General features: G+C 42.6%; 2 protein-coding genes across 2 annotated transcripts in view; one reads left to right on the top strand and one right to left on the bottom strand.

The window, feature by feature from the left end:
• The window catches only part of NRAP (nebulin related anchoring protein), a 46,958-nt gene extending 39,844 nt beyond the window's left edge, over nucleotides 1–7,114 (top strand). The window contains exons 35-42 of the mRNA XM_030950955.1: nucleotides 278–589; nucleotides 1,415–1,519; nucleotides 2,186–2,284; nucleotides 2,403–2,507; nucleotides 4,024–4,131; nucleotides 4,792–5,103; nucleotides 5,347–5,499; nucleotides 6,696–7,114. Coding sequence (XP_030806815.1) covers nucleotides 278–589; nucleotides 1,415–1,519; nucleotides 2,186–2,284; nucleotides 2,403–2,507; nucleotides 4,024–4,131; nucleotides 4,792–5,103; nucleotides 5,347–5,499; nucleotides 6,696–6,797 — 1,296 coding nt within the window. The 3' untranslated portion in view covers nucleotides 6,798–7,114. The remainder of the gene's footprint in view (nucleotides 1–277; nucleotides 590–1,414; nucleotides 1,520–2,185; nucleotides 2,285–2,402; nucleotides 2,508–4,023; nucleotides 4,132–4,791; nucleotides 5,104–5,346; nucleotides 5,500–6,695) is intronic.
• Nucleotides 7,115–8,389: 1,275 nt separating this feature from the next.
• HABP2 (hyaluronan binding protein 2) lies at nucleotides 8,390–21,431 on the bottom strand. The gene is made up of 13 exons (XM_030951760.1): nucleotides 21,425–21,431; nucleotides 20,635–20,691; nucleotides 16,439–16,564; nucleotides 15,243–15,350; nucleotides 14,706–14,822; nucleotides 14,261–14,380; nucleotides 13,477–13,648; nucleotides 12,965–13,053; nucleotides 12,604–12,835; nucleotides 11,567–11,712; nucleotides 11,095–11,229; nucleotides 9,445–9,590; nucleotides 8,390–8,566 (listed from the first exon to the last, which is right to left on the bottom strand). Exons 1-13 carry the CDS (start codon nucleotides 21,429–21,431, stop codon nucleotides 8,390–8,392), a joined length of 1,632 nt encoding a protein of 543 aa, XP_030807620.1.
• Between the last annotated feature and the right edge of the window lie 3,640 nt (nucleotides 21,432–25,071).

Here is a 25,071-nt window from a genome sequence, read left to right as displayed (position 1 = left end):
ATAATAAAAGTACATGATTTGAGGTTAAACATGATCAATGTTTTGGGCATATTCAGAAAATACAATGAGATGCACTTAACTTTAATGTTGCAGCTCCTGTGGTATTTAAATTTGAGAGCAATGAGATATTCAAACAATTGCTTTCTACTGCTACACACCTTGAGGTGGTATTACAGAAAACATAGATGTTTTAGTAATTTATCTTAAGTTATTTATCTGGAATAGCTGGTCTAAGTTTGGCACATATTCTCTTTTACGCTTTTTCTAAATTTTTTAGTACCAATATAAACACAATTTCGTGATGGAGAGAGGAAAATGCATTGGTGCCAGAAGTGTTCTGGATGATGCCAGGTTGCTGCACTGCTTGCACGCTGCGAAATTACAGAGTGAACAAGAGTATAAGAAGGGATCTCAAGATGTGTGGTCTCAGTTTCATCTGCCCATGGACATGGTCAATCTTGTCCATGCCAGGAAAGCCCAAGCCTTAGCAAGTGATCAAGACTACAGAAAGAGACTCCATGAATTTACAGCGCTTCCCGAAGACATGAAGATGAATTGGGCCAAAAGAGCCCACATGCTGCAGAGTGAGGTAAAATCTTTCTTTTGGACCCTACCAGCCTCAGTTGGTAGGATGTACCAGTAGCTCAGGCTGCTCCTGAGCCTGCCTAGAGAGGGACGGGATAGGATGAGGGATAGGATAGGATGTGAGGGAGAACCTCAGCACTTGGCTCCCGCTTTTAGAACCCCAAGTCAGGAGTCCAGGCAAATGGTGATGATGGTTTTGCCTGATACCCTCGCTGCCTAGTAGAGTAATGTACAGCACACATGAGTTAGTTGATTGTCATGTCCTATGTACACATAGGGGAGAACAGAAATGAAAGTTGGATGATTGAATTAAAGTCACACAGTGAGACACCATGACTCTGAAGTGAAGTCAGGATTGTTGGGATTGCGGGCACTTTGCTGACTTTCACTTTTTATTGGGTCTGCCTGATTTTCTTTAATAGATTAGAAGCTAAAAGCAAGACTTTAATCTGAGTAAAGAAAGACTAATATGTCCTCCTAGAAATGGGGTTAACGAGGAACCATGAACCAGATAAAATAATTAGTATTCCTGACTTGTACTCACCTCATAAAATTATTTCAAAAGAGGTTCTTTTACGCCCAGTACAAACAGGTTATTACTTACTGCTTTGAGTCATACTAATTCACTCGTGGGGCCTTCTCTTGTAACTTGCATATGATACATTATTTAATTCCTGGTGGAATGAACAAATGCAAACAGTTTGGCTTTACGATATGTGCATGGCAAATGAAAAACCTCAAAATGTGAATATGAACCAGGGAGTTTTTTAAAAAAACCTTAATAGCTGTGGATACAAAACTGATAGTTAACGATTTTCATTTTTAACAGCATCGCTATAAATCAGACCTGAACTTCATGAAAGGAGTTGGTTGGATGGCTCTGAGATCTCCGCAGATAGAAAGTGTAAAGAAGGCTGGAGAGCTCATCAGTGAGGTAACTGATAAATCTTTCATGGGATAGCAAGTCTGTAGGAATTGTTTACCATCAAGGCTCCTCGTTACATGACACTTACGAATGTAGCTTATCATTTCCTTTTGATGTGGGAGCCTGTTTATACAAGGTGTAAGTTACCAAGAAGCAGTATGGGAGACGCAAGTCCACTGTGTGACACCTGCTGAATATTTTCCATTCCAAATGAAACACAAGAGTCTAGGCAAAACATGTAGGAATAAATAAATGCAGGAAACTCCATTATGAAATTCTAAGCAGGTGGTTATGGAAGTTGTGTAGAAAGATACAGCACTGACAACCACAATGAAGGGGCATTTGCCTGCTCAGTATCATGCATTAATGGAGAAAAATTATGAGCTGTCAAAAGCGTAGTGTTCAAAAGCTTTTTGCATGTCAATTTTAGTGGGAAGTCTTTTGTGCACACACACACATAGACACACTCACAAAAAAGTTCTGTGCCTGATACAAAGGCATCCCCAGTCCCTAGCTGAAAGAGCAACTGAGACTAAAGCAGAACAGCGGCTTCAGGAAAGTGTCTTTTATGTTTTACCCCAGTTAACACACTCCTGGAATTGTCATATATCATTAACAGAAACATATCCTGTTTTTTTTTCTTTGTTTGTTTTTGTTGCCTCCTGCCCCTCTCAGATAAAGTACCGTCAGAAGCCAGAAAGTCTGAAGTTCACTGCTGTGGCTGACTCTCCGAGTTTGATTCATGCCAAAAAGAGCTACCTCCAGTGCAATGACGTAAGTTTCATTCTAATGTATAAGTGACCTTAACTTTTGCTGTACCATAATGCATAAAAGCATTGATCTTGACATTGCTTCCAGTATCACCTGCATTCAATGACTTTTGGCCCCACAGAGGCTGTACAAGGCTGGAGGTTCTGAAGACAGGCACAGGTACACCCTGCCTCCCGATCATCCGGATTTCATCCGAGCCCGCCAGAACGCACTCTACATCAGTGATGTAAGTAAACCTTCTCCTCTGCGGAACTGGCTTGGTAAACTTGTTTGGGAATAAAAACTTTCATGTATGTAGAAGCCAAGTTTTCTGAGCCTGACCAGAACTAAAAGAAGCCAGAGGCAGTGAAAAGCCAACATGTTGCTAGGTTTGGGCTGGAGGAATCGGGTAAAGTCTGCTGATTTTCCATTTGAGCATTCATTTCATTTTCTAGGGCAGTAAGCTATTATTAAGGATTTCAAACCTTCATTATAGATATGATTAGTTACAAATTAAATTTTTTTTCAGTTTTGTTTGGGTGAGGGAGGAGGGAGAAGCCTCTTTCCTAGACTATGTATTCTACCTTTCTGAAGCTGCAACACTGTGTTGAAATGATCCCTTAGGCATAGTTGTCATCAATCTGGATGTAACTGAATCAGAGTGGAATTATTTTAAACAGAATTTGTTTCCACATTATCTCATACAGAGAAACTCAGTCTGTTCCTAATGTCCTGTTCCCTGACTAAATAACTGTTGTCTTTGCCTGTAGGGTCAGAATGACCATCGCTTGCCAGGAGCTTTGAGATAGGTGAAAGAAACAAGTAGAAATTACATTTTGAAGCAATAGAGGAAAATATAAAAAGTGAAATATTATGTGCAAGGATTGCACACAAATGAAAGGTCATCCCTGCTAGCAGGATGTACACTGATGCTTACATTGCTTCTGCCCTGACTGTCTTGCAGGATTTCTGGCATCTAAATTTACTTTCAAATTTATTATCACCTAGCATTACAGTCACCAATGAAACAGAAGATTGTCTTAAAATGTGAAGTGGATTTTGTGCTCCTTTTCCCATGGTCACAAACCCCAGGAGGGGTGAATCAAAGACTTACAGAAAGCAAATGAATAAAATCAGAAGGGGACAGCTGAAAGTGTCAGCTAAGATACTATGGCTGTGTAGTAGGACCTGCAGACTGAAAGCTATTTTAAGAAAGCTACTAATGGAAGAAGAACCAAATCTAGAGCAACTTCTCTTCAGGATGTAAATGTGATTCACATCCTCAAAGTCACATTAGAACCGGCTGTTATTCCACATGAGTTAATGAAGCCACATGTGGCTGGGGATAGAGATGAGGATCATTTGAAAAGCTTGAAATAACTGGTATTGAAATTAGAATGCCAGGAAACCCAAGACACTGTGAGTGGATGCATCAAAAGAGAGAATAAGGGCAATATCAATGCAATATTGATGTGACTGATGCATCACAGTTTCTAATAGAAATTAAATCACATCAAAAACAACCACATTCAAGTACAAAAGGAAACCCTGGTGGCACTTTTCAGATGAGGCATTTTATCATTATGGTGAATAGAAAAGAAGTTGAAGTGCTATAGAACTGGATCAAAACCTTGGAGATAGTACTGATGACTCTTGATACAAATAAGCCCAGTAGGATAAAACATTTATTATTGCAGTTATGGGACTGCATTTAAGAAACTGCAGGGGGAAATGACTTTTTTGTTCTTTTCTTTTCAACACAGAAATTGTATAAAACATCTTGGGAACAGACAAGGGCATCTGGCTATGATTTTAGGATTGACGCCATCCCATTCCAGACAGCAAAGGCTTCAAGAGAGATTGCTAGTGATGTAAGAATTGTTCTGTTTCAAACACTTCCCAACCCTCTTCCCAAACCACCCCATCCTGCACAAATGGGTGAAGTCTGACACGAGTGAACATTGTTCTGGTATGGAAAATTGGTGATCCAATGAAACAAAGTGCTGGTTAAGTGCAAAGATTTCCAACTAAAGTCTATCATTAATAATGTCCAATACCAGGCTGTTCTTATGTCCCAAGAGCTTTTCTTGGGAAGAAGACATATTATGATTTAATCAAATAATATAGGTACTAGGCTATGAATAGTTAAAACATGATCTAGGATAAAGTGGGTTATCTTTGAACACAGAAGACCACAGCTGGCAAGAAAGCTAAAGATGGAGGAGCTTCATTGATTGAGCTCTGTATTGTGTGTACCCAAGAGTGCAACAGTAGGAGGATCTCTGATTACTTTTGAGAGATGAGCATTTTGGGCCCCCTAAGTCTTTCCACTCCTTTAAAAATGAGCACAAAAGTAATTCTTCTAAAGTGTCTTGTTAGATTAGGAGATGCGGTTTGATATCAAACAAACCCTTGGTCTTTGTGCACTACAGGAAACATGATTGATAGCCAGAGGAGGATAAGTTATTTCATAACAGAATTTGAAGGTAATTTGAATGTGAAAATGAGATTTTCCTCTGTACTTCCTGCAGTACAAATACAGAGAAGCCTTCCTGAGAGACAGAGGCCAGCAGATTGGATTCCTCAGTGCAAATGACGATCCCAAAATCAGACATGTCCTCAGAGTGGGGAAACTCCAGAGCGACCTCCAGTACAGGAGTGATTGTGCCCTAAACATGACACAGTTCCAGAGTCATCTCAACCAGCCAGGATTCCTCCATGCCAAGAGAAGCCAGCAGCTTGCAAGCAATGTTAACTACAGGCAGCCCTTGCACCAATACATTTGTGACCCTGAGCAGCTAAATGTGAAACATGCAAAGCAGGCCTACAAGCTGCAGAGTGATGTAAGTGTGGCTGAGTGACATGGTCCTTCCCTGGGCTGGGGGCTGTCTGTGCAATCTCCTTTGCAAACCTTACCTGCCAACAAGATCACCTTGAAAGAATCACAGTCTGCTTGCTAAAATTTAATATTTTGTTTATTATTGACTCTGCTGCTCCTTTATTATTCTCTCTCCTGAATACCCAGGGTGTGGTTTGGTTAGAGCTCAACAAAATAATACATCCTGGTGCATGTTTCATTCTCTCAGATAAAATACAAGTCTGACTTGAACTGGCTCAGAGGCATTGGCTGGACTCCCCCAGGCTCTCACAAGGTTGAAATGGCAAGAAGAGCTGCTGAGCTGGCATACCTTCGGGAAATGGGATTGCTGCAGCCTTCTACTCAGCACAGACCTGGAGCTGTAAGTAGAGCAAACCATCCTTCTCACAAATCCCAACAGCTCTGTTCCTTACCTGCACACATCCTGTCTAACACTTTTGAATGCTCCCTGGAGTCTACAGCTCTCCATATTACCTGAACAGGATATGTGCACTTCCCTCATGAAGCTTTGTGCCTTAGTGTACATCTTAATTTGAAGGAACCATTGAAGGGAATTCAGCAGTGTCATGTCAGGATGTGTTTCCCCCAACTTGTGGATGATGTCAGATCTCCAAGTGTCCTAGTACCTCTGAGGAAAGCAGAAGCAGAGGTAGAAGGGACTCCCCATGGAACTCCCATTCTCTTTTCCTAATTTCATCAGGAGCCATGTGTTACCATGTAATTCAGTGTTGCCATGTAATCTCCACTGGCAGCCGTATTGACAGGCTGGGTGTAGGCTCCTGACAGATAATATGCTATGGGAGGCTTTGTGCAAAGGGGCAATGCTCCAGTCTCCTCTGCTTCTGTCTAGCTCAAGGTTAAAGATATTACAAGCAGGGATCTTCCAGGCTTTCCTTCTGTCACAGGGATGACTCCCAGTCTGCAGTGTCCCAGCACAAGAGAGCAGAAATCCATACGGGAATCTTGTAGCCCTTACAGTTAGGAACCATTCAGCTACAAGAAAAGAGAAGCACTGCACTTCAAATAATTTGATCATTTAGTTGTTAACTTTGGTAAGAAGTCAAACAATAATCCAGACCAAGAGAACCAGTACATCACAATGATTTACATCCCCATCTGAAAAGTTACTCAGGAAATAAGTGAAAACTATGGTTGAGTAATGGAGGCAGTGGGAACTGCTGTTACTGATAGTAGTAGCAGTATCTTCATAAGTCAAAGGTATGATAATGACCTGATGGTCCCAGGGAAACCTACAGGTGTGCAATCCATGTGGAACTCAGGTGTTTGCTGGTTTGCTTCTTATTTCAAAATAGAAACTAGGACTTGAGCACATTTTGTCCTTTGGTATATGAGGTATCTAACTTACATGAACAGGTCCATTTTTTGCCCTTCTCCACAGCAGAAATTCACTCTATGCAGAACAGTGATTTAGATTTTCCTCACTTTTTTGCCAGTTGTGTAATTTTGAATATGAAAATACTGCTACAGAATAATAGCTAAAACCCTCCCCTATCCACTGGCTGGTTTCACACAATTTTTTGGGTTGTGATTTTGCAGGACCAACTGGAGACAGAAGGATCTCAGCAAGTTGGAGTCAATCCTGATGCTTCAGAAATTCTGCAAGTCAAGAGAAGGCAAATGCAGCTTTATCAGAAGTAAACAGAAACATGACATAACATAAATAGATTTTCATCTTGTCCTGCAAATCATGTAGCTTTTTCAGATTTATGTGAAACACAATAGATGGCATTTAAGAATTTTTGTTTTAAGATGTAACCAAAACATTGCAATTTATAACTGATATTTTTATTTTTGTGTGGATACTTTGTGATTTATCACTGAAAGTATTACAGATTCTGCTATTTATTTTAAGCTGTAAATGAAATTAGTACTAGATGACTGACAGGCTCAGCTTTGTACCATGGATGGTAGAATATGAAATAATTTATATTAATAAATCAGGTGACTCTTATTCCATGTTTGTAATTTTTGGAGATTTTTATGTTCCTTGAATATTGGCACCATTGACCTAAGAGAGTACAAAAACACAATTCAAGTGGTTTAAGAGATGAACGAGTTGAAGGCCAGTGGGAGAAAAATTATCACTGACTTGCCAAAGGCAGGTCTTCTAGCAGACTCAGGGAATCTGTTCTAGAATATCAGGATGTATTCAGGTCACAATCAATTCTTCAGTTTTTTTCAAACCTTCCGAAGTAAAAAATCAGAATTACTCTTTGCAGTAGTAAAAAATCAGAATTACTCTTTGCAGCTATTGACAGATTAGGTAGCTGCTTAGAGAATGTTGTAAACCCTGGAATTCAAGTGAAAGTGACTATTTAAAATAGTGAGATCACTATTTTAAGAAGCTGACTCTTCACAAACAAGTCTATTCTTTATATCCTGATTTAATACCAATCCCTTGTTTTTCAAATTTTTGTGCAGAATCATTGGGCAAAAGTTACACAATTTGACAGGTACATCTTATGAGAACTCTCAAATTATCCAATGGCTTTAGACAGATTTTTAATAGTATTTAGTACTACTAGCTCTCACTGGTTAAGTACATATAAACCATTGTAGATCTGGAGCACAACATGTAATAATTCTCTAGTCAGAAATAAGGTGGATAATTCTAGTACTGAAAGTTTGTTTGGTTTTTCAATCTGAAATGCATCACTAATAAAATTTGTAGTTATTTACCCACAAAAGTGCTTTTAAAAATAATTGTCCTGCTTGATCCTCTCTCCTCAGGAAATTCCCAATGGCTGCAATCTTGCAAACTCAGCCACATGGTGATTCTTATGTGTGTGAAAAATGGTACTGGCTTTAAGAGCACACACCAATAGCTTTGAGGTGTCAGGGTCCAATGAGTGCACAAAAAACACACCTTAGACAGGAGCATGAGGGGAAGAGGAAATGTCTGGTAGCAGCTGAGCTGGGAGAATTTTCACAGCTAGAAAAGCAGATCTAGAAACATGATATCAGGGTCTTTCATTGTTTGGGGAAGAAATTGAGTAGCTTTACTTTCTGATCTGTTCAGCTAAAAAATGTGAGCTTACTTCAAAGCCCACAACAGAAAAACTGTCACTGACAGTCTAGCTAACACTCTTCAGGCTATTTTCAAGATGGTGATGAGGGATGCCCCATGTAGGCCATGAGAAAATATCAGCAATATTTTTTGTCAAAGATGAGGGAATGAATAAAACCAGTAAAACTCTCAATCTTACCATTTGTCATTCCAAAGCTCTCTCCTACTGACGTGACCTCGATGAATACTGAATTACAGCATTAATCCAACTGGTGAATTTTGTCACCTGGGTATAAACTCCTGGCTTGTTTTTTAACCCACATCCCTCACCCCAGCTCACAAGGCCATATACGTAGTAGGAGCCATTTGCTACACAAGTCAGTGGGCCTCCAGAGTCTCCCTGAGGAAGGAAAGCACACATGTTCAAAGCATGAAGCAAAATAGTAACCAAAATCAGAATGCTTCTCTCTCATCACAAGACTTTGAAGCTATAATGATGTTTTTTTCCTGACAGATGTACCATCAGATGCTGCTTAGCCCTTAAGTGGACTTGCAGTTCTGTGATCAAGTCAAATGATACCAGACTTTTTGGCTGTAGGTTTTAATTTTTTTTTCTGGTCTGTGACATAAATCTGACAAGGTCACATGAAATTTCCCAGGTGTGAAAGTACCAGGAATTCAGATCCTGAACTCAGAAAGATAGAGATGGGATCCCTGGCATTAATGAAAACTCAAGCTCTCTCACACTCCTCAAAATAGCCTTATTCTGAGTTGCTTACTTGAATTTTTTTTTGTTGTTTTATTTCTGATTTCTATTGCAAAATATGTTTTACAGTGGTAATTTGCACCTTAGGAAGTGTTGTCCAAACTGTTTCCTACCTTTCAATGGTATAAGTATGAACTTGTTTTACATTTGTGTTAGCTGTAATGAAAAGAAACATCAATACTGACTCCCTGCAAGTCTTAGCTCTGATAGTGAAAATCAGATTAGAATTGCCAGTCAAAGTAGAGGCCATAACAAAACTGAGGGGAAAAAAGAACAAGTTTTCAAGTTATTATGACAAACTGCCTCAGAAGTCTCTTGATTCCACAGATCTGCCTGTAGGTGACACTGGCAATATTAGCTCTAAGGATGTACAGCTCAAAGTGTACTGCAGAAAAGCTGTTGAAATACACTGATGTGAGAACAGGTACATATGCAGCACATTGCCAAAGTTCTGCACAGCCTGACTCTTTACACAAAAAAATTAGTGTTCAAGTACAGAAAAAGCCACACACCTGACAAGAATCGATTCCGGGTTTCCGAAGACGTCCTGCACAAAACATGCTATCGTCCAGTTTGTCATGATGTATGTTGGGTTCATTGCATTTCCTCTGCGAAATCAGCCTGACATTGGCATCTAACAGCTGATGGGATGGGTCACCTACGGGATGTGCACCAAAAAAGTGGAGTCACTTTCTTCCCATTCCTGTCATAATTTGTCTTTTATTCAAAATACAAGCTTCCTTGGCAAAAAAATAGGATAGGGGAAGAGAAGGGGGGATGATGCATGTTGTAGCCTGGGAAGGAAAGAACTATCTGGCTGAAATGATAAGTTTCCAATGAGCTGGAACCTGAAGTTTTACTCAGGACAGAGCTGTTGTCTAAATTAAAGTTAAGTCAGGTATTCAGAATTTGGTTCCAATCAGCTCTCTCTGTGTAATCCCGCTTTTCTGAGGTGCTGGTTGTCAGCAGCTCCCAGAGGCCCCCGTGGGACTTTGAGCTGCTCAGCACTTCTCAGACTGGTTCTATTAGATGCTTTAACATGCAAGCTAATGAAACAGATGAAAACTGAAAATCATACAATATTTAAGGGCAATGATTAATTACAGTGAATCTAAAGACATAACTTGACATCTAAAGGCAATAGCCTTAGTTTCAAAGTACTACATCTGTAGATAATTAAAGGTGGTTTATAAGTTTGGTTCTGCTTGAGTTTCAGGAAATATTCCATTTCTGCAGTGATTTCCTGAAATGCTAATAATAGCTCTGCTCAAAGAAGGAGCCATTTAGTTTGAACACATACAGGGTACTTGATATTCTTTGTTGGGGGGAAAAGCCATAAAATCCCCCTTACCCTTTTTAAGAGGGACTTTATTTGGAACTTTAAAAAAAGTCCATTAAATTCTGTTGGTGCATTCTGATCAAATGAACACACTTGTCCCTTGTGGAGTTCAATGGGAGTTATGTGAAGGGAGAATTCAGTCCCATGGATTGTATCAGGCTGTTTCAGTCACTAAGCACTAGGACACCTACTGCAGCCTCAGTGACAGGTTTTCCTTCTGCTGCTTCACAGCAACACATCAATCAGAACATGAGAAAATGCATTTTTCAGAAAATTGCCATTACAGTTTTTTAAGCATAATAATTTCTCCCCTTAGGATTTACCATGGGCAAGAAAGGTTTTTGGATAGAGCTGGTTGAACTTGAAAAGCTTGGGAATTTTTTTTTATTTTTCAGTACATCTGAAGGTCCAGATGCTGCTTCCAAAAAGCTTTATCTGACCCAATGGGCTGGAAAAACATGTGAAAATTCCTGTCTTTCTTGGTGCTGTCTTGAAGCACACAAGCTATACGATAGCCTCTCTTGATACTTCCTTGCTTCTGTAGCTGGCTTCAGATGAAACCATGACATGGAGAGTTGGATGGCAGGCTAAAAAATGCATCAGGCATCTTATCAGAACTCTGACAGGTTTGGTTGATTTATCAGTTGGAGATTTCTGCTAATGAGTAATTTTCATGGCATGGTTTAGCTGAATTTATTTTTTAATTCCATGTCTTGGTTTCACCAGTGTCTAGTTCCTCATTTGGGTCTGGAAATTGCTACTGAAAGTAGCAGCCCACCTTGCCACTGGAGTACCCACCAAAATCCTGTTAGCCCACAAGTACCTGTCTCTGTGTCACCCCATCCAGCAATGAAGCAGGAAGTTCCAGCAGGAAGGAAGAAGTCTGGGAGACATGCTATTTTCACATACTTTGTTTCCACTGCGCAGTAGCCATCAACAGGCTGCAGTTTAAGCAGTGCTGGAGAGGAGATAAACAATAACAAAAATATTTGGAGCTAATTTTGATCCCTAACTATTGTTAGCAGTTGTTACCATGCCAAGCTGCATAAACCCAGCATCCCATTTTCCCCCCTATGCTGGACCTGTTCCCATTGTTTGTTCCTCCTGAGCAGTGACTTCTGCCTGCCCATCACAATTTACATCCCAAGATTCAAACAGGTCTAGGTCAAAATTTGGCCTGATTATTTCCAGAGCATAGCATCAATGAGAATTTTACATTCACTTTGGTGGGAGAGAGGCACTTCAAACAACAAAGGTTGGAGGTGAGCCACGTGAGTATCAAATAAAGGATTTACCGATATCATTGTATAGGGCACGACCCATCTCCTCTCTGTATTTGTCATGTAAAATTACTTCCACTGCATCAAATATTTGCTCATGATCCTCTTTCTTCTTGAGGTTTTGCTTGCCAAGGGCTACTTGGATCTTTGTTTCTAGGTTTCTGGGGGAAAAAAAAAGTCATTTATATACAGACATTTTTTATCAGTGGGGGTACACTTTTAGTAACAGGAACTCACATATTTCTTCCTGTTGTAAAGCTTGACTAGAAGATTTCCTAAAATCATTATAGGAAGGCTTAGATAGGAAAGTAGTGATATTGGAAAATGCTTGTTCTCTTAACTTGTCACAATCATGAAATAAAGTGATTTTGAGCTGCAATCAGCTGTAATTAAGCTGATTTTCTTTGCCTTTTAGGGCAGAGCAGCAGCGTGCACAGTCTATTACTGTGGCAGTGATGACGAGGGGCAGCTCATGTAGCCATGACAGTAAAGTTGCTTGCCATTGTCTGAGCATATTTAAAATTATATGTGTTGAAATTATTTCCAGTCTGTAATCTACCTGTTTCCTAGGGTGATGGTTTCCAACTGATTCAATACAAATGTTGGAGGAAATGTAGTATTCTAAGCTAGCTAATGCAGAAAAAAATTAAAGCTATGCACATATTTAGACTGTTTTGAAGAACTTAATTCTGATGTAATAGGTGATGCTGCTTATGGCATCCCAATATCTCCTGAGGTTTGCATAGAGTTCTTTTACACATTGCAAAATCTTCCCTCCTTTTTTACTTTCCTCCTTTTTTCCTCTCACACAACTTTTTTACCTCATTTTATTTAAGTGGGGACTAAGTTTGTTATTTCAGCAAGCACCATTTTCAAGTATATAAACATTTTAATGCAGGTATTATTTTTTTCCCTGTCCACATATATGTTTTCCTTTCAATTTGACTCCCAGCAATCATTTTGATTGCAAATATTTTGGATACCAAGCTGCCTTTACTAGCCCTCCTGATTTTAATACATTTGTCTACCCTAATGATAGGACATGCACTTACTCAAGGCAGTGTGCAGCAGTAAGAACCCAGCATGATTTAATTAGCACTCCACCACAGAAATGTTTATTCCCATCTGGAGTCTGTATCTGCAGAGATGCCATCCAGGGATGTTTTCCAGCTGTAGCCTTGGATCCACCATAGATCTTCTTGAGTGTCCTACGAACTTCTGGTTGTCCACATGTTTGGAATACTTCAGGGGGGTCTGTAGGGGGCTCTGTCGGGGTCTCTTCAGCTGAATTGGAAGAGACAGCAGATGTATAATGCAGAGTTAGTATCAGACTGGAAGATTTAAGCAGCAGGGAGTCACCTGCTGCTCTAGACCACCTACGTGCTGCCAAATCACTTGATTCTAATTCTTTACCCGCGCAGAGTGAAACATCACAGTATTCCCAATCCACTTCATTATTTTTCCTGATGTAGCACCAGGGTTTTTCATCCTCATCAGGATTCCTGAAGGGGACAGTTGAGAGAATCAGCCAGCAGGAATGGGGAAATCTCCATGAAACTAGTGAAGGAGCTGAGGATTCTTAGGAAGAAGCTTCATGTTCCCATATGGGAGATGAACAAAAAATAATATTTCATAAGATTGACAAAGAAGATGCTGGAGCGAGGCATAAAGTACTGCCATATTACTATTCCCTATCTTAGCCATAAGAAAAATGTGAGACTGGTTCAAAACAAAGAAGGCACCTTCTGGAAGCCTCATATCAGCATGGTTAGAGAAGGTATCTCTAACATTCTGGTGTTTTATGGGCAGACAGTGTCTAAAAAGATGGGAGATCTTAACACCATTAGTTTCTCAAATTCATGAGCAGTTTGTCCTCAAGGATCTCTTTGATACAGACCTCTACATCTGCTTCTTCAAAATATTACCTGCAGAAGTTGTGTTCACCAATGCCATATGAGTCAGCATCCTCCATAAAGGCATTAAAAGGATGGTCCAAGAGATGGTGGGAATTCCAGTGCAGGCAGGTCCTGCCATTTTCTGCTTGGCTCACTCTACCTCTATAAGTAGAGGAGTCCTCTTCATAACAATCATTTGGTCCTGTAGAAAGACAATGACTGAAATGAAATTATGAAAATGATTTTTGTGTTGTTCCTTGCTCAAAGTGGTTCCTCTTCCTTCCCTTCCTCGTCCTGCATTCATTTTATGGAGGATCAGAAGTACCTACTGGGCCAAGTAATTATGTTCCTTATTGTACACAGGGCCAGAAATTAGAATAATGTCCCAACATCTGTCCATCTTCTACCTTGACTGACTTCAAATGTCACCCATCAGAAGTAGTCCCCTCAGCCTGGGGAGTCACAGGCAACTGGGGGGGCATCTTCACTACATCAGATTTTGAATGTTTAAGGAAATCCCAACATTACTTCTCTTTGTGACGTGTAACCTCTGGGGACCCCAAAGCACACTTAGAAAACACCAAGATGGGAACTCTTTCAAGCCCCTTTGCCAGCAGTAGCTGCAGAAGTCAGCCTCTTCCTCTGATCCACTCTCCAAGATCCCTGGTGCCCCGGTGTAGTCAGGCTCTTGGAGCAGTGACAGGAAGTCACCACAGGATGCTACAGGAATAGCATCAGATGGTCTGGCTGCAGGGGGAAGCCAGCCCCTGGCTCCCTGGAGGTTCACCCCTCTCCCTGAGGGGGTGTGACATACCGATCTCGCAGAATCTCCCTCTGAAAGGTTCAGGGCACTTGCAGGTGAATTTTGATCTGTATCTGTTCCGTATACAGGTGCCTCCATTTTTGCAAGGGTTTGGGCTGCACTGTTTGGATGCTGTCAATGTGGAAAACACAGAACAGCCTTGTCAAAGTGCTGAACACTACACAGCCTCTCGCATGCCCAATGGAAGCTGGGGAGAGCTCCCACTCAGCCTCTTGGCTTTGAGTTCTCATGAAATCTTGTAAAACACGTATCTCTGGGGGTTTTACCAGCTACTGAACCACCACCCTGCAAACCAAGCACAACTCATCACTGGCCAGTGATGGATGGGAGCTGCAGCATTACTAGGGAAGGATCACCCTCTGCAGTGGGTGATTTCCCACTGCAGACTGGCCATAGTGCTGTCCCCACCACAATTTGTGCCCAGCTGAGTACTCACCGCGCTGGCAGGAGGGTCTCTTGTAGGGAGGCTTGCAGCTGCACTTAAAATAAGGTGGGGTTAATATTACCAGGCAGTCACCAAAGTGGCAGTTCTTCTCCAGACACATGTCCTCCACTGTGGAAAACACACATAAAGTACATCATCAACATTTGTGTGTGCACAGGAGCTGTGCCCTTGAAGGGATCATGGGAAGATACCTTCCCTTGACACTCTAAGGAAGCTTTCATTTGGCACATGTGGACTTGGGGTCTCACTTCTTGTTCAGAGCATCTATGGCAAAAAATCTGTGGTACCAGTGAGCAGCTCCCCACTGCCTGCTTTGCAGGGCATAGAGGAGCACTCCCTGCACTCCTGCAGTTTATTTCACTGGATGCTCTTTAGACAGACTTTGGTCTGGATGAGGTCCTAAGAACTGTGGACATGACTGCTCTGGGCTGTCAGAGCACCCAGCTCAGCAAACAGCGGGTTTATAAAGTTGCAACAGTAGCATTACCTACCAAAGGGAGGAGTGTAGGTTAGCAAAAGAGCCATTACCTTTTTCACATGTAGTCCCACCGTATGGCTTGGGGCAGTGACAGCTGAAGTCACTTCCCTTGGCTTCACACGTACCACCATTCTTGCAGGGGTTGGAGTAGCATGAGTCTGTAGAGGTAAGGATGGAGATCCTTCAGCATCTCAACGTTCACCACCTGCTTTTTCTTCTTGCATTTTGTGGTTGCCAGAGTCTGTCTTCCTTGGCACAGCATCCTCTGTAACAAGTGCTGTGCTTGTGCATCAACTCAGCACCCACAGGAGTGGTATGAGGTGCTGCAGAGTTTGTTCCAAGCTGCAATGGCTCATAGCTTTGGGTCTGGAGATCCTCTACTCCCCTATTACAGAGTTGTAATGAGGCAAGTCCCTTCCTTTGATCAGAGACAGATTTGTCTCTGTGGCATTGCCTCTGGCTGTCTGCCTTCATGGACTGAGTCTGGAGCGATGTGGATTTGGCAATGTCGTATTTGGAACATAGCATTAATCTCCCCTGGAAAAGCCATCCACTACCATTAGACTCTACCATACCTCTGGGTGGCTCTGGCTCAAGGGAGCTGGCACCTGCTGAAAGTCACTTGTGTGCTGCTTCTTACACTGTGCTCAACATCTCCACTGCAGTCCAGGCTGCCAGAAGCAATTGGTATTGGAGACAGCCCAAAGTCAGCTCTGCTGCTTTGTACCAGGGGATAACTTGGAGAATGTTACAGACATCTTCCTGCCTATCCTTTTGAGTCCCCTGAGCAATCTCTAGGATCCTTTCCTGTTCTCCTGAAGTTTGGCAACACAAAAAAATGAAAAGGAAATAAAACCTCTGCAACTGATAAAAGAAGAAGAAAAAAAAATAAAAAAAAAGAAACCTGCTCTACATTTGGTTCCCAGCATAAATACAGAACATATATCCCATGAAAACAGCAATTACATCTTACAGTGTCTATAGACAAATAAGCCTGTGCTTTTTTGTAGTAGCAATCAGAAATGTTCTGCATGATCAGAATCCATCCTGTGAAACCTGGAGATAAAACACAGGATCCTTACAAGAGAAATACAAAGAAGAACACTGCAAATGATTCTCCTAACTCATCCCTTTGATGCAGGCATTTCGAGAGCAGGCTGGCAGCCAGGCCTGCCACACTCATGCTTCAAGCACAGGGTTGGGATTTTACCCCTTCCTTGCCTTCCTGCCCACCCCTGACAAGTACCTGTCATGTAATCGAAGACACCTAAAGATTTCTCCATCCAGCTAAATTCCTCTGAGAGCTCCTGCTGGAGGTTGGTGTCCTGCTTCGCTTCTGTATAGTAGTAGTTCTCATAGTCATCAGTCTCATCTGCAGGGAGGGGTGAAAAGAGAATGAAAGAACAGAGGATTAAAACTGGAACAGGAATTAAAACTGGAAGGAGACAAGCTGTGAAAGAAGTTATTCCTGAGAGGGACAGTACTTTTCCCTTTCAGCTGCTTTGGGATATCAGTGGGTTTAGTGACAATCTTGAGGACCAAAGATGATGTTCAGCTCTTCCTCGGCATAGGCAGAGCTCACCTAGTGCTCAGCATGGCCACCCTGAGTACCGCTGGCCCCAGTGCTGCCCTCGAGGATGCTCCTGAGAGGCACCGGGGCTCTGGCTGCCCAGCTGGCTCCAGTGCTGACTGCCAGGAAGCCGAAGAGGGAATGCAGGCCAGGGCTCTCCAGGCAAAGGCATAAGGAGTTTGGTACCACAGCCAGGGTGGACGATGAGGCTGGTACCAGCACAAAAAGAGATTCAGTCTCCTATAAGAAGAAGGGATTTTCTTTGTCCAGCTGCTTTGCTGACCATCACCACCACTGCTGCAGAGAATGAGGCAGGGCCTTCCCCATCGTGAGGGCCCTGCTGTGTGAGGGTACACAGAGTCCCATCCTGAGAGGAATCAGGGGAAACAGAGTCATCCACCTCCACGACTTTGTGACTTCTGACCCACAAAGCAGCCTTTGACAGCAAGGGCCTGGCACTGCAGCCATGTGCTGTCTGAGGAGCCCATCCCTGCCTCGGCAGCCGCGGCCTACAGGGCCCGGAGCCCTCACGGAGCCCGTGGGGAGCGCGGCTCTGCCAGCCACACAGGGGGTGTTTGATTAAAGTGGACTGGCGGCTCCTGCCACAGGTACAGCTCTTGCCAGTGGAAGCCACTCCAGTGTTTCAAAGACAAGCTATGGTAATGAGCAAAGCTAAGCTACATACAGAGACATTTTAAAAAGCTCTCCCCTAGGGCCGGACCGATGGCCCCATGGATAATGCTCTGCCTTGAACTGATTATCGACTGCATTATCTTAGTTTTCTCTCCTCATTCATTCACTTGCAGCCTTTATCTTTATTCTTTCTTTGCTTCTGAAAAAAAGAAAGAAATTCCACGTTTGTACAATGGATGTTTTATATTTCATATTAAAATAGAACCGTCTTTTTTTCTTCTCTTTTTTTTTTCTCCTACATACCAACTCTCGTTTCTCACCAAAAAAAAAAATATAGAGGAAAGTTTCACCTCATTTATTGCTATGTCAAGTCAAGACTCCTTTTCCTCAGCTCATTATTTCCACAGGAGCCGAGTCTCGACTATGTGCAAGTGTTGCAGAAGTGTACGCCTTGCTGAGGAACAGAAGGATCTTGCTGAAAGATAAGGACATTGTCTACACCGAAAAAAATTAAAATTAATGTGATGTAGTTAAGGAAAAAAAACAAAAAGGAAGTTTTGCCTGAAATGCAGCCTCCAAGTTCACTTTGTTGGAGAGGAGATTTTGCAAACGACTTGAGGTTGAGGGAACTGTCTGAAGTAGTCTGATTTTGTATCCCCTGTTTATTTTCAGAATCTTAGAGGGGCATGCTGGCTTTTATTCCACAGATGCTGTCTGAAGGATGGGGTATCCTTTTTTATGTAAAAATATACCTGCTTAAAGTTATGAAGGATGAACGGGGGAGAGATGGCTGAGAAAGGTGGAGTGCAAACATGCCAGCATGCTTTACAGAGGACTCTCATGAGTCAACAGAGGAAAAATTAATGCCCTGCATGAGGACAAATGGCTAAGCCATTGTAGAATTATCTACCCTGGTTTTTAAGCCAACTGCTCTGTGCGTGTTATTAAGAAATGGCACCACTGTCACTTGATTTTTGTTTGGCATGATTTCTCAGCAACAGATTAATCATTTATTAAGATCACTTATGTAATTACTTGACAGGTTATGAACGATTTTTAAGTTCAGCTCTTCTGTAAACAAGGTGGCCAAGATGTAATTCACGAGATTTGGGGGCACAATCCCCCATCTGAACTGATGGGGCAGTTTTGGGAGAGGCCATAGCACACCTGCTGAATTTGGCACCCAGCAGCCCTTGAAGAGGGCAGCTTCAGGTAGAGAGAGCTGAGGTAAAGCAGGCAACCCTGAGCAACCCCCTCAAGGGCTGGCAATTACCATTTCAAGAAATTTAATAGCCAAGGCCTGGAGTTCAGGGTGCATGTGGAAAGGGCTCAGAAGACATCAGCAAAGCCTTTTGGGTACCCTGTCCCTCATGTGGGTATGGGAGTCAGGAAGCTGAGGTTACTACATAGGAGACCAGCCAAGGTGATGTAAGAGTGCAACAGATCTGAGAAAATGACCAGTTCCTCATTGCTAACCCTCTTCATGAAACTGAGAAACAGACACAGCTCCTGCAGGTCACATGAGTGATGTTTCCCATCTCCCAGCCGCTCCATGTCATCTCCAGCTGCATGAAGCAGTGAAAAACAAAGACCAGAAAACCCTCACTGGGGCATATGATATCAAACTACGAGATGTCTTCTTATTTATCACTTTTTTGACACTAAATAACTATTTGGCTTCCACATGTCTTATTTAAGAAGTGCTCCCATTCCAAATTTTTAAATTATTCATAACAAGCCATAGGTTTAGTAAAGCAAAAACAACACTTTTTTTATCTGAGCACATAATTAAAGCACAAAGTCTGATACACTGGTTGATTTAAACATATTACTAAATCAGAGTGTTCGTTCTTTGTAAGTGCTGGAAAACCTTAACATGCTTAAAAAAGCAGTGATCTGACATTTGTCACTGAAATGTGACTATTACATGAAATTAAATTAGACATCCTGCATGCAAATTTTCAAAGAATAACTTTCCTCTGTGTAGTACAAAAAAACCCCCCATAATTGATAGACAGAGATTGACTTTTAAAGCTTCAAATCAGCTTTGAGGTCCGGGTGATCTTTTAAACTGTACAAGCTTTCATCTGCAGTTTTTCACATTGCCAAGAGCTGTCAATCAAGCGATGGATTTCTGATCAATATCCCCTTGTTCATTAGCTGACACGGGCTCTCTGTTACGGAGAGAACAGATACCCCAATGCCGACAGTCACACTGGTTTCAAAACCTTCCCTGGATCAAGTGATGACTAATGTTCCAAGTGGGAAAGTGATGCATTAGGATGCCATCGGGTGACCTGAATTGCGAGGTAACTTTGTTGGACTGCAGTTGTCAAGATGAGTGATGTGCAGAGTTAAAGCCTATTGCCAACACACATCAAGAGTGCCAGAAAGTACCCAGCATTTATTCAAGCTCTCTGAACCTCTGGAGACTGACTGAAATCTGGCCTAATTTAAGCAGGATGAGTTTTCCTACCACCCCCCTAAATACTTTTTGTCCCCTGCTCTGAGATTATTGCAGTGTTATTTTTATGAGGCTGAAATCCTGACTGTATTTTAAATAATGAGATATTCCCCATTTACTTCTGCAGAGATGAGACCTCACAGTATTTCCTCCCTTCCAAGCAGGCTGTGGCTGGGAGTAGCTGCAGCTTCAGAAAGAAGGGAGACCAGCTAACAACAAAGCCAGAAAGCCTTTCAAATAGTTTTGTGTCTGTTACTTAAAAGCAGTTTTGCAGCACTTTTTCCTCAGAGGGATGGATGTGGGGTGAAGGGGAATCATGATGGCTGAAGAAGTGGAAACTTTAAGGGGGATGGGAAGTAGGAGATTGTAGGAACAGTGGGGGGACAGATGTAAGGACCATACACCATAAGGCAGGGAATGAGTTAAGAAATTGTTAAAGAGATAAGCTACCATCAAAAGGCAGATCAACCAGTTTGCACAAGGCTATGTAAACCCTGCATCAAGTGCACGACTGTGGCCAAATATTTGCAGAACCCAAATACTGAGCTCAGACATAAAAATAATTTGGAAATTTGTTTTCTACGCACAGGTTACTAGAAAAGCAACATCAGTCCAAATACCACTGGACTGAACAGGAATGCAGATGAATAATCACTGCATACTAAAATCCACCATATTTTTGTGCAGGAAAATCAGCAAAATGATTGTCATATTTAAGTAGATATGCATTATAAACTCAGACATTGAAATCAAGAGAAGGAAGAGCAAGGCTTACCTGCAAAAATACTAAACTTATCAATAAAACCATAATCTTCTACATGGCCCACATAGACTGTGAAAGGATATACAAATCCTCACACATCCTACATGTCCTCACACAATATTCATCACAGCTTTTCCCTTATCAACATCTTAATGTGACACAGCCTTTAACGATTTTTACTTGTATGGGCTTGTTTCTGAATCTTCTAGCACTTGGGACAAAGCCTTGCAGAGCTAAGTTCCACAGTAAGTTGCATGCTGCAGGGGAAAGTCAGCCTTCATTTATTTGACCTCCAGTTTTGATCCCCAACTATGCTCTTTGTTCATCCTTCTATGAGGTTTGCAGCCCAGCATCATGACCTCTCCTCCAGACCATGGGCCACTGTCACCTACTGGTCCCCAAAGCACATGAAGGCAGAGAGTGACAGAAAAGTCATGGTTTGGGACAGAATTGAGAGTTGCAGGTGTGGTCCAGGAGAACCCTGTGATCAGCTGCGTGTTGATACTGCTGCTGTACCTCTGTTTTTGTTTGCAGTGTGTCAGACACACTCCTGGCTGGGACATGATGCAGCGTTGTCTCCTGCAGCACACGTGGAGGTCTGAAAGCACTCACCATATTACTTGTCCAAAGTCAAACAGACTTTCTGCTTGATCACAGACCATATTTTAAGCACAGGAAGGCTCTCCATGAAGTTAAAATAATTCAGCACTGGGCCCTAGTGAGGGGTCTGGATGAACCAGGTTGCCAGCCTCTCAGCTTTGTGGCAGGCAGAAGTCGAAATGATGAAACTGAAACCACTTACCTTCCATTGTGTTGCCCCAAAGGGAAGAATGGGAAACCTGCATGAGATAATAAAGGTCAGAGAGTCATTTTCTGGATAAAACAGAAGGCAGCACAGAGCTTTGCTTACAGTACAAAGTTCTGTTTGCCCCTAATGTTGGACATCCAGATAAGGCTGTCGCCCCCCTCCCCGCACTTTGGAGCTAACTGACCTAGATTTTTAGGGCGCTTTGAAAAGGGTAACAAAATGTCAACAGCCCATGGGAGAGGTCTGGCTTTTCCAAGCATACGACCTAAGCGGCTGGGCTGGTCTGATTTGGGGCAAACATGACCTGAATGAGTTAAGTTGTCTCTTTGCTTATGAGGTCATGGCACACTGGCTATTTGTCCAACTTCTCTGAGCTGCTGACAGAGGCCACGCTCCAGCTGGCTGCCAAAGCTGGAGGCTGGGAGGTGCCTGGGCATGGCAGAGCAGATATTGGGCAGTGCAGCACTGCCCAGGACCTTACGCCTGGTGCACCCAGTGGGACCTGGACCCCTGAGCTGGAAGGCTGTTAACAATCTTTGGATGTAGGAGAATATTTCTGGCCCTCTCCAGGAGGAAATGCCTTGTGTCCCACCTCCAACGTGGGGCTCCAGCCTTTCCTGTTTGGCTCATGATCAAGGGCAAGCAACAAAAGGGAACAGAAGAAGAAGGAAAACAGCACTTAGCCTTTGAAGAGTGTGAGTGAGGTTTGTCTGAAAGGAAAGGCACTGACTTTACACCAGGACGCATCCCCAGCGTGACAATTTCCGTTTGCTTTTCCTCTTGCTCTAAATCCTAGCTGAGGACAGGATTACCTGCCTGCAGTGAGGATATACATGCTAACAGTGGGTGTGAAGGAGATTTGAAGCTGCTATTCTTCATCCCTCACATAATTTTAGGGAGTAAAACGCATTTCCAAACAATTTAACACACATAGTAAAGACAGCATACACATGCAATTATTATGTGCACCTATGCACTGCTACAGATACAATTAACTGTAAATATATGCCCTGTTTAGTCACACATTAAACACTGAAGAAAGACATTCTTGGATAATGCTGGTTGAGACTAAGAACAAATGAATCAGAAGCAATGAATAAGAAACAGGACAAAATAAAAAGCTCAGAATTCGCATTTGTGAGTATTATCTGGAATATATAAATGAACTTTTGCTTCAGGCACCTTTGCATCCCTCTTATGTTTGAGCCAGGGAGAACAGAAACTCCAGTTCTCCCCTTCCCCACTGACTTTAATGAGAGCAATGTCCCCTGAACCACTCAGCAGAGCCCCTCCCCAGGTGCATTTGAGTGAGCCACACACGTACAGAACTAAATCCTTTGCAGCTGGAAGGACACACATCCTCACACAATTGCCCCTCCTGAATGAGTGTGGAGATGATGGTAAATGAGAAGGTTGTAAAAGCTCTGTCCTTGGTGTATATGTTTCTTGAGTGCAGGTACAGCATTCGTCAGATCCTTTGCCAGACCCCAATGGAGACCACATAAAGCAAAGGTCTAATTGCTCCATTTACAATTAGTGATAGCATTCATCCATAAACACAGACCAAAACAAACCCTGCAAGTGTACTCTTCTCTTTTGGAGGAACAGATGAAACAAAGAACAAGGAAGCAGCACTGGGAGCAGGATGATGCAAGAAACATTTCATCTCGCTCTCCAGCTCTCCGTGCTGCCCTGCTGTTGTGTTTGCCTTATGGGGTTGGAAGGGGTTTGGCTCTGAAAGGTTTGACTGAGTGAGTTTGTCCCTGCCCTGGGGGAAGCCCTTGGCACTCCAGGGAATGCTGGAGTGTTTCAGGCTGAGTGAGGTACACCAGGCTGTTCTTTGCCTCAGTTTCCCCAGCTGTAGGGTGGAGATGACAGTTTAACAATACTCATACCCTGAGAAAATAGGAAAGATGAGAGATGCAGCATTGTGCTACGCTACTTTCTTTCCCAGGCTATTCACCTGCTGCTCTGTCCAAACATGGGTAGAGCTGACCACAGAAAGGCAGCTACCCTAAACTGCCTCTTGCAATAAAGTGGTGCCCTCAACGATGTGCAGGTTTACAGTATCACCCTTCAGAGTGGGCAATGGCTTGGTGGCTGGTGACTGAGTCTCAGATTTTGATTCCTGCTTTTGGATGAAAGCAGTCTGCTGCCACAATATAAATATTACTGGGAACAAAGGCTTCTGGAGCACTCAGCATAGAGTCCAGGAGTTAAACACAATCTTTACTGTAAAGCTCCTGCATCTTCTTTTGTGCTGCAGCTCTCGCTCCTCGTGTGCCTGTCACAAGCTGCAGCAGCAGAGCCACAGGGGACAAAACCTCTGGCAGAGCTGACTTCTCAGCATGGAGGGTTTTCTCCTCTGTCCTGGGGTCCCCCGGACCACTCACCAGCCCACACTGGTTTTGAAGCAATTTCACCCCTGCTAGCCAGGAGAGGGCCAAATTTTCACTTTTTGACTCATGGCCTGAAGCTTGCCACGGTGGTGTGCAGCACAGGAGGAGGAAGAACTCACTCCTTCCCTCCTGTGTGCTGGAGCTCTCCCCTTCATTTCCTCCAGGAGAGGATGGGGGATGCAGGATGTTAGAGATGGATACAGAAGAAGGCTGTCAGGAGGGATGCACAGGATGGGGGTCCGGGAGGGGGCTGCAGGGGCAGAGAAGGCAGGGCCTCCTGCCTGCAGTGCCGTATTGCTAGTGGCCAGCAGAGGAGGATCTTGTCCTTCCGACGAGGTGCAACACTGAGCCCAAGGAGGAGCAGGATTTGAACAAAAGGAAGGGGGGCGGGGGGAGAAGAAATTAGACCGTGGGCTGGTTTCACCAAACGGTCTCCTTGCTGCAGCTCGACACCGATACTTTGTGTGCTCTCTCAAGGGGGAATAAAATCACTGGATTCTGTTCATAGCAGTTCTGCAGTGATGAGGGACAGAGCTGCAAGTATTTGCAGAGAGCAATTTTAAATTTTACTACATCAGTCTCATAAAAAAGAAACTCTACCAAAAAAAAAAAAAAAAAACCACAAAAGCCCAAAACAAAGCCCAACAAACCCAAACAAACAAAAACCCCCCAAACAGTAAAAAGGAAAAAAAGCTAGGAGGGACATTTTACATGGGTACAGTGCACTGCTGACTATGGAGCCAACTACATTTATAGATCTCCTAGAAAAAAATTGTGAAATTCAAAATATCCTAATTTCACCTGATCTTTGTTGTATTTTGTCACTGTAAAGATTAGTACTTCACTAAAAGTTCACTTCTTCAAAAAGAACCTTCAAAATTTTGCTAAATAGATTTTTGTACTAATTACATTGCACATACATGATACATGCAATTTTTCCATTTCAACTCCTTAAGAAAGAAAGACCAATGAAATGTAATAGATTCAAACAGAATAGATGTAATAGATGACAGAACCAGGAGCTGTCTTTATCTCAGGATGGAATCCTATGGCTCTTTCTCAGACAAAAATGTCCAGTTAATCTCTAGCAATTCTTTCTGAACAGACCCAGGAAGATTCGGCCCCAAATTCAAGGGAAGTTATTTATGGCTGCCAGGGCCATTCTCCAGTTGAACTGTTTATTGTGTCCTGGGTACTTTGCTACCTCTTATTGCAGCAAAAATGAATCACTAAAACACAAAG

The sequence above is a fragment of the Camarhynchus parvulus genome, chromosome 6 (assembly GCF_901933205.1).
Source record: "Camarhynchus parvulus chromosome 6, STF_HiC, whole genome shotgun sequence".
Classification (NCBI taxonomy): domain Eukaryota; kingdom Metazoa; phylum Chordata; class Aves; order Passeriformes; family Thraupidae; genus Camarhynchus; species Camarhynchus parvulus.
This window is presented reverse-complemented; position numbering and strand designations above follow the sequence as displayed.

Excerpts from the sequence above, each read along its gene's own strand:
- HABP2 (XM_030951760.1), bottom strand. Across the intron at positions 13,054-13,476 it reads GGTGAACACAACTTCTGCAG|GAATCCTGATGAGGATGAAA; the intron begins GTAATATTTTGA and ends TGTCCCCTTCAG. Across the intron at positions 8,567-9,444 it reads CCGGAATCGATTCTTGTCAG|GGAGACTCTGGAGGCCCACT; the intron begins GTGTGTGGCTTT and ends TTCCTTCCTCAG.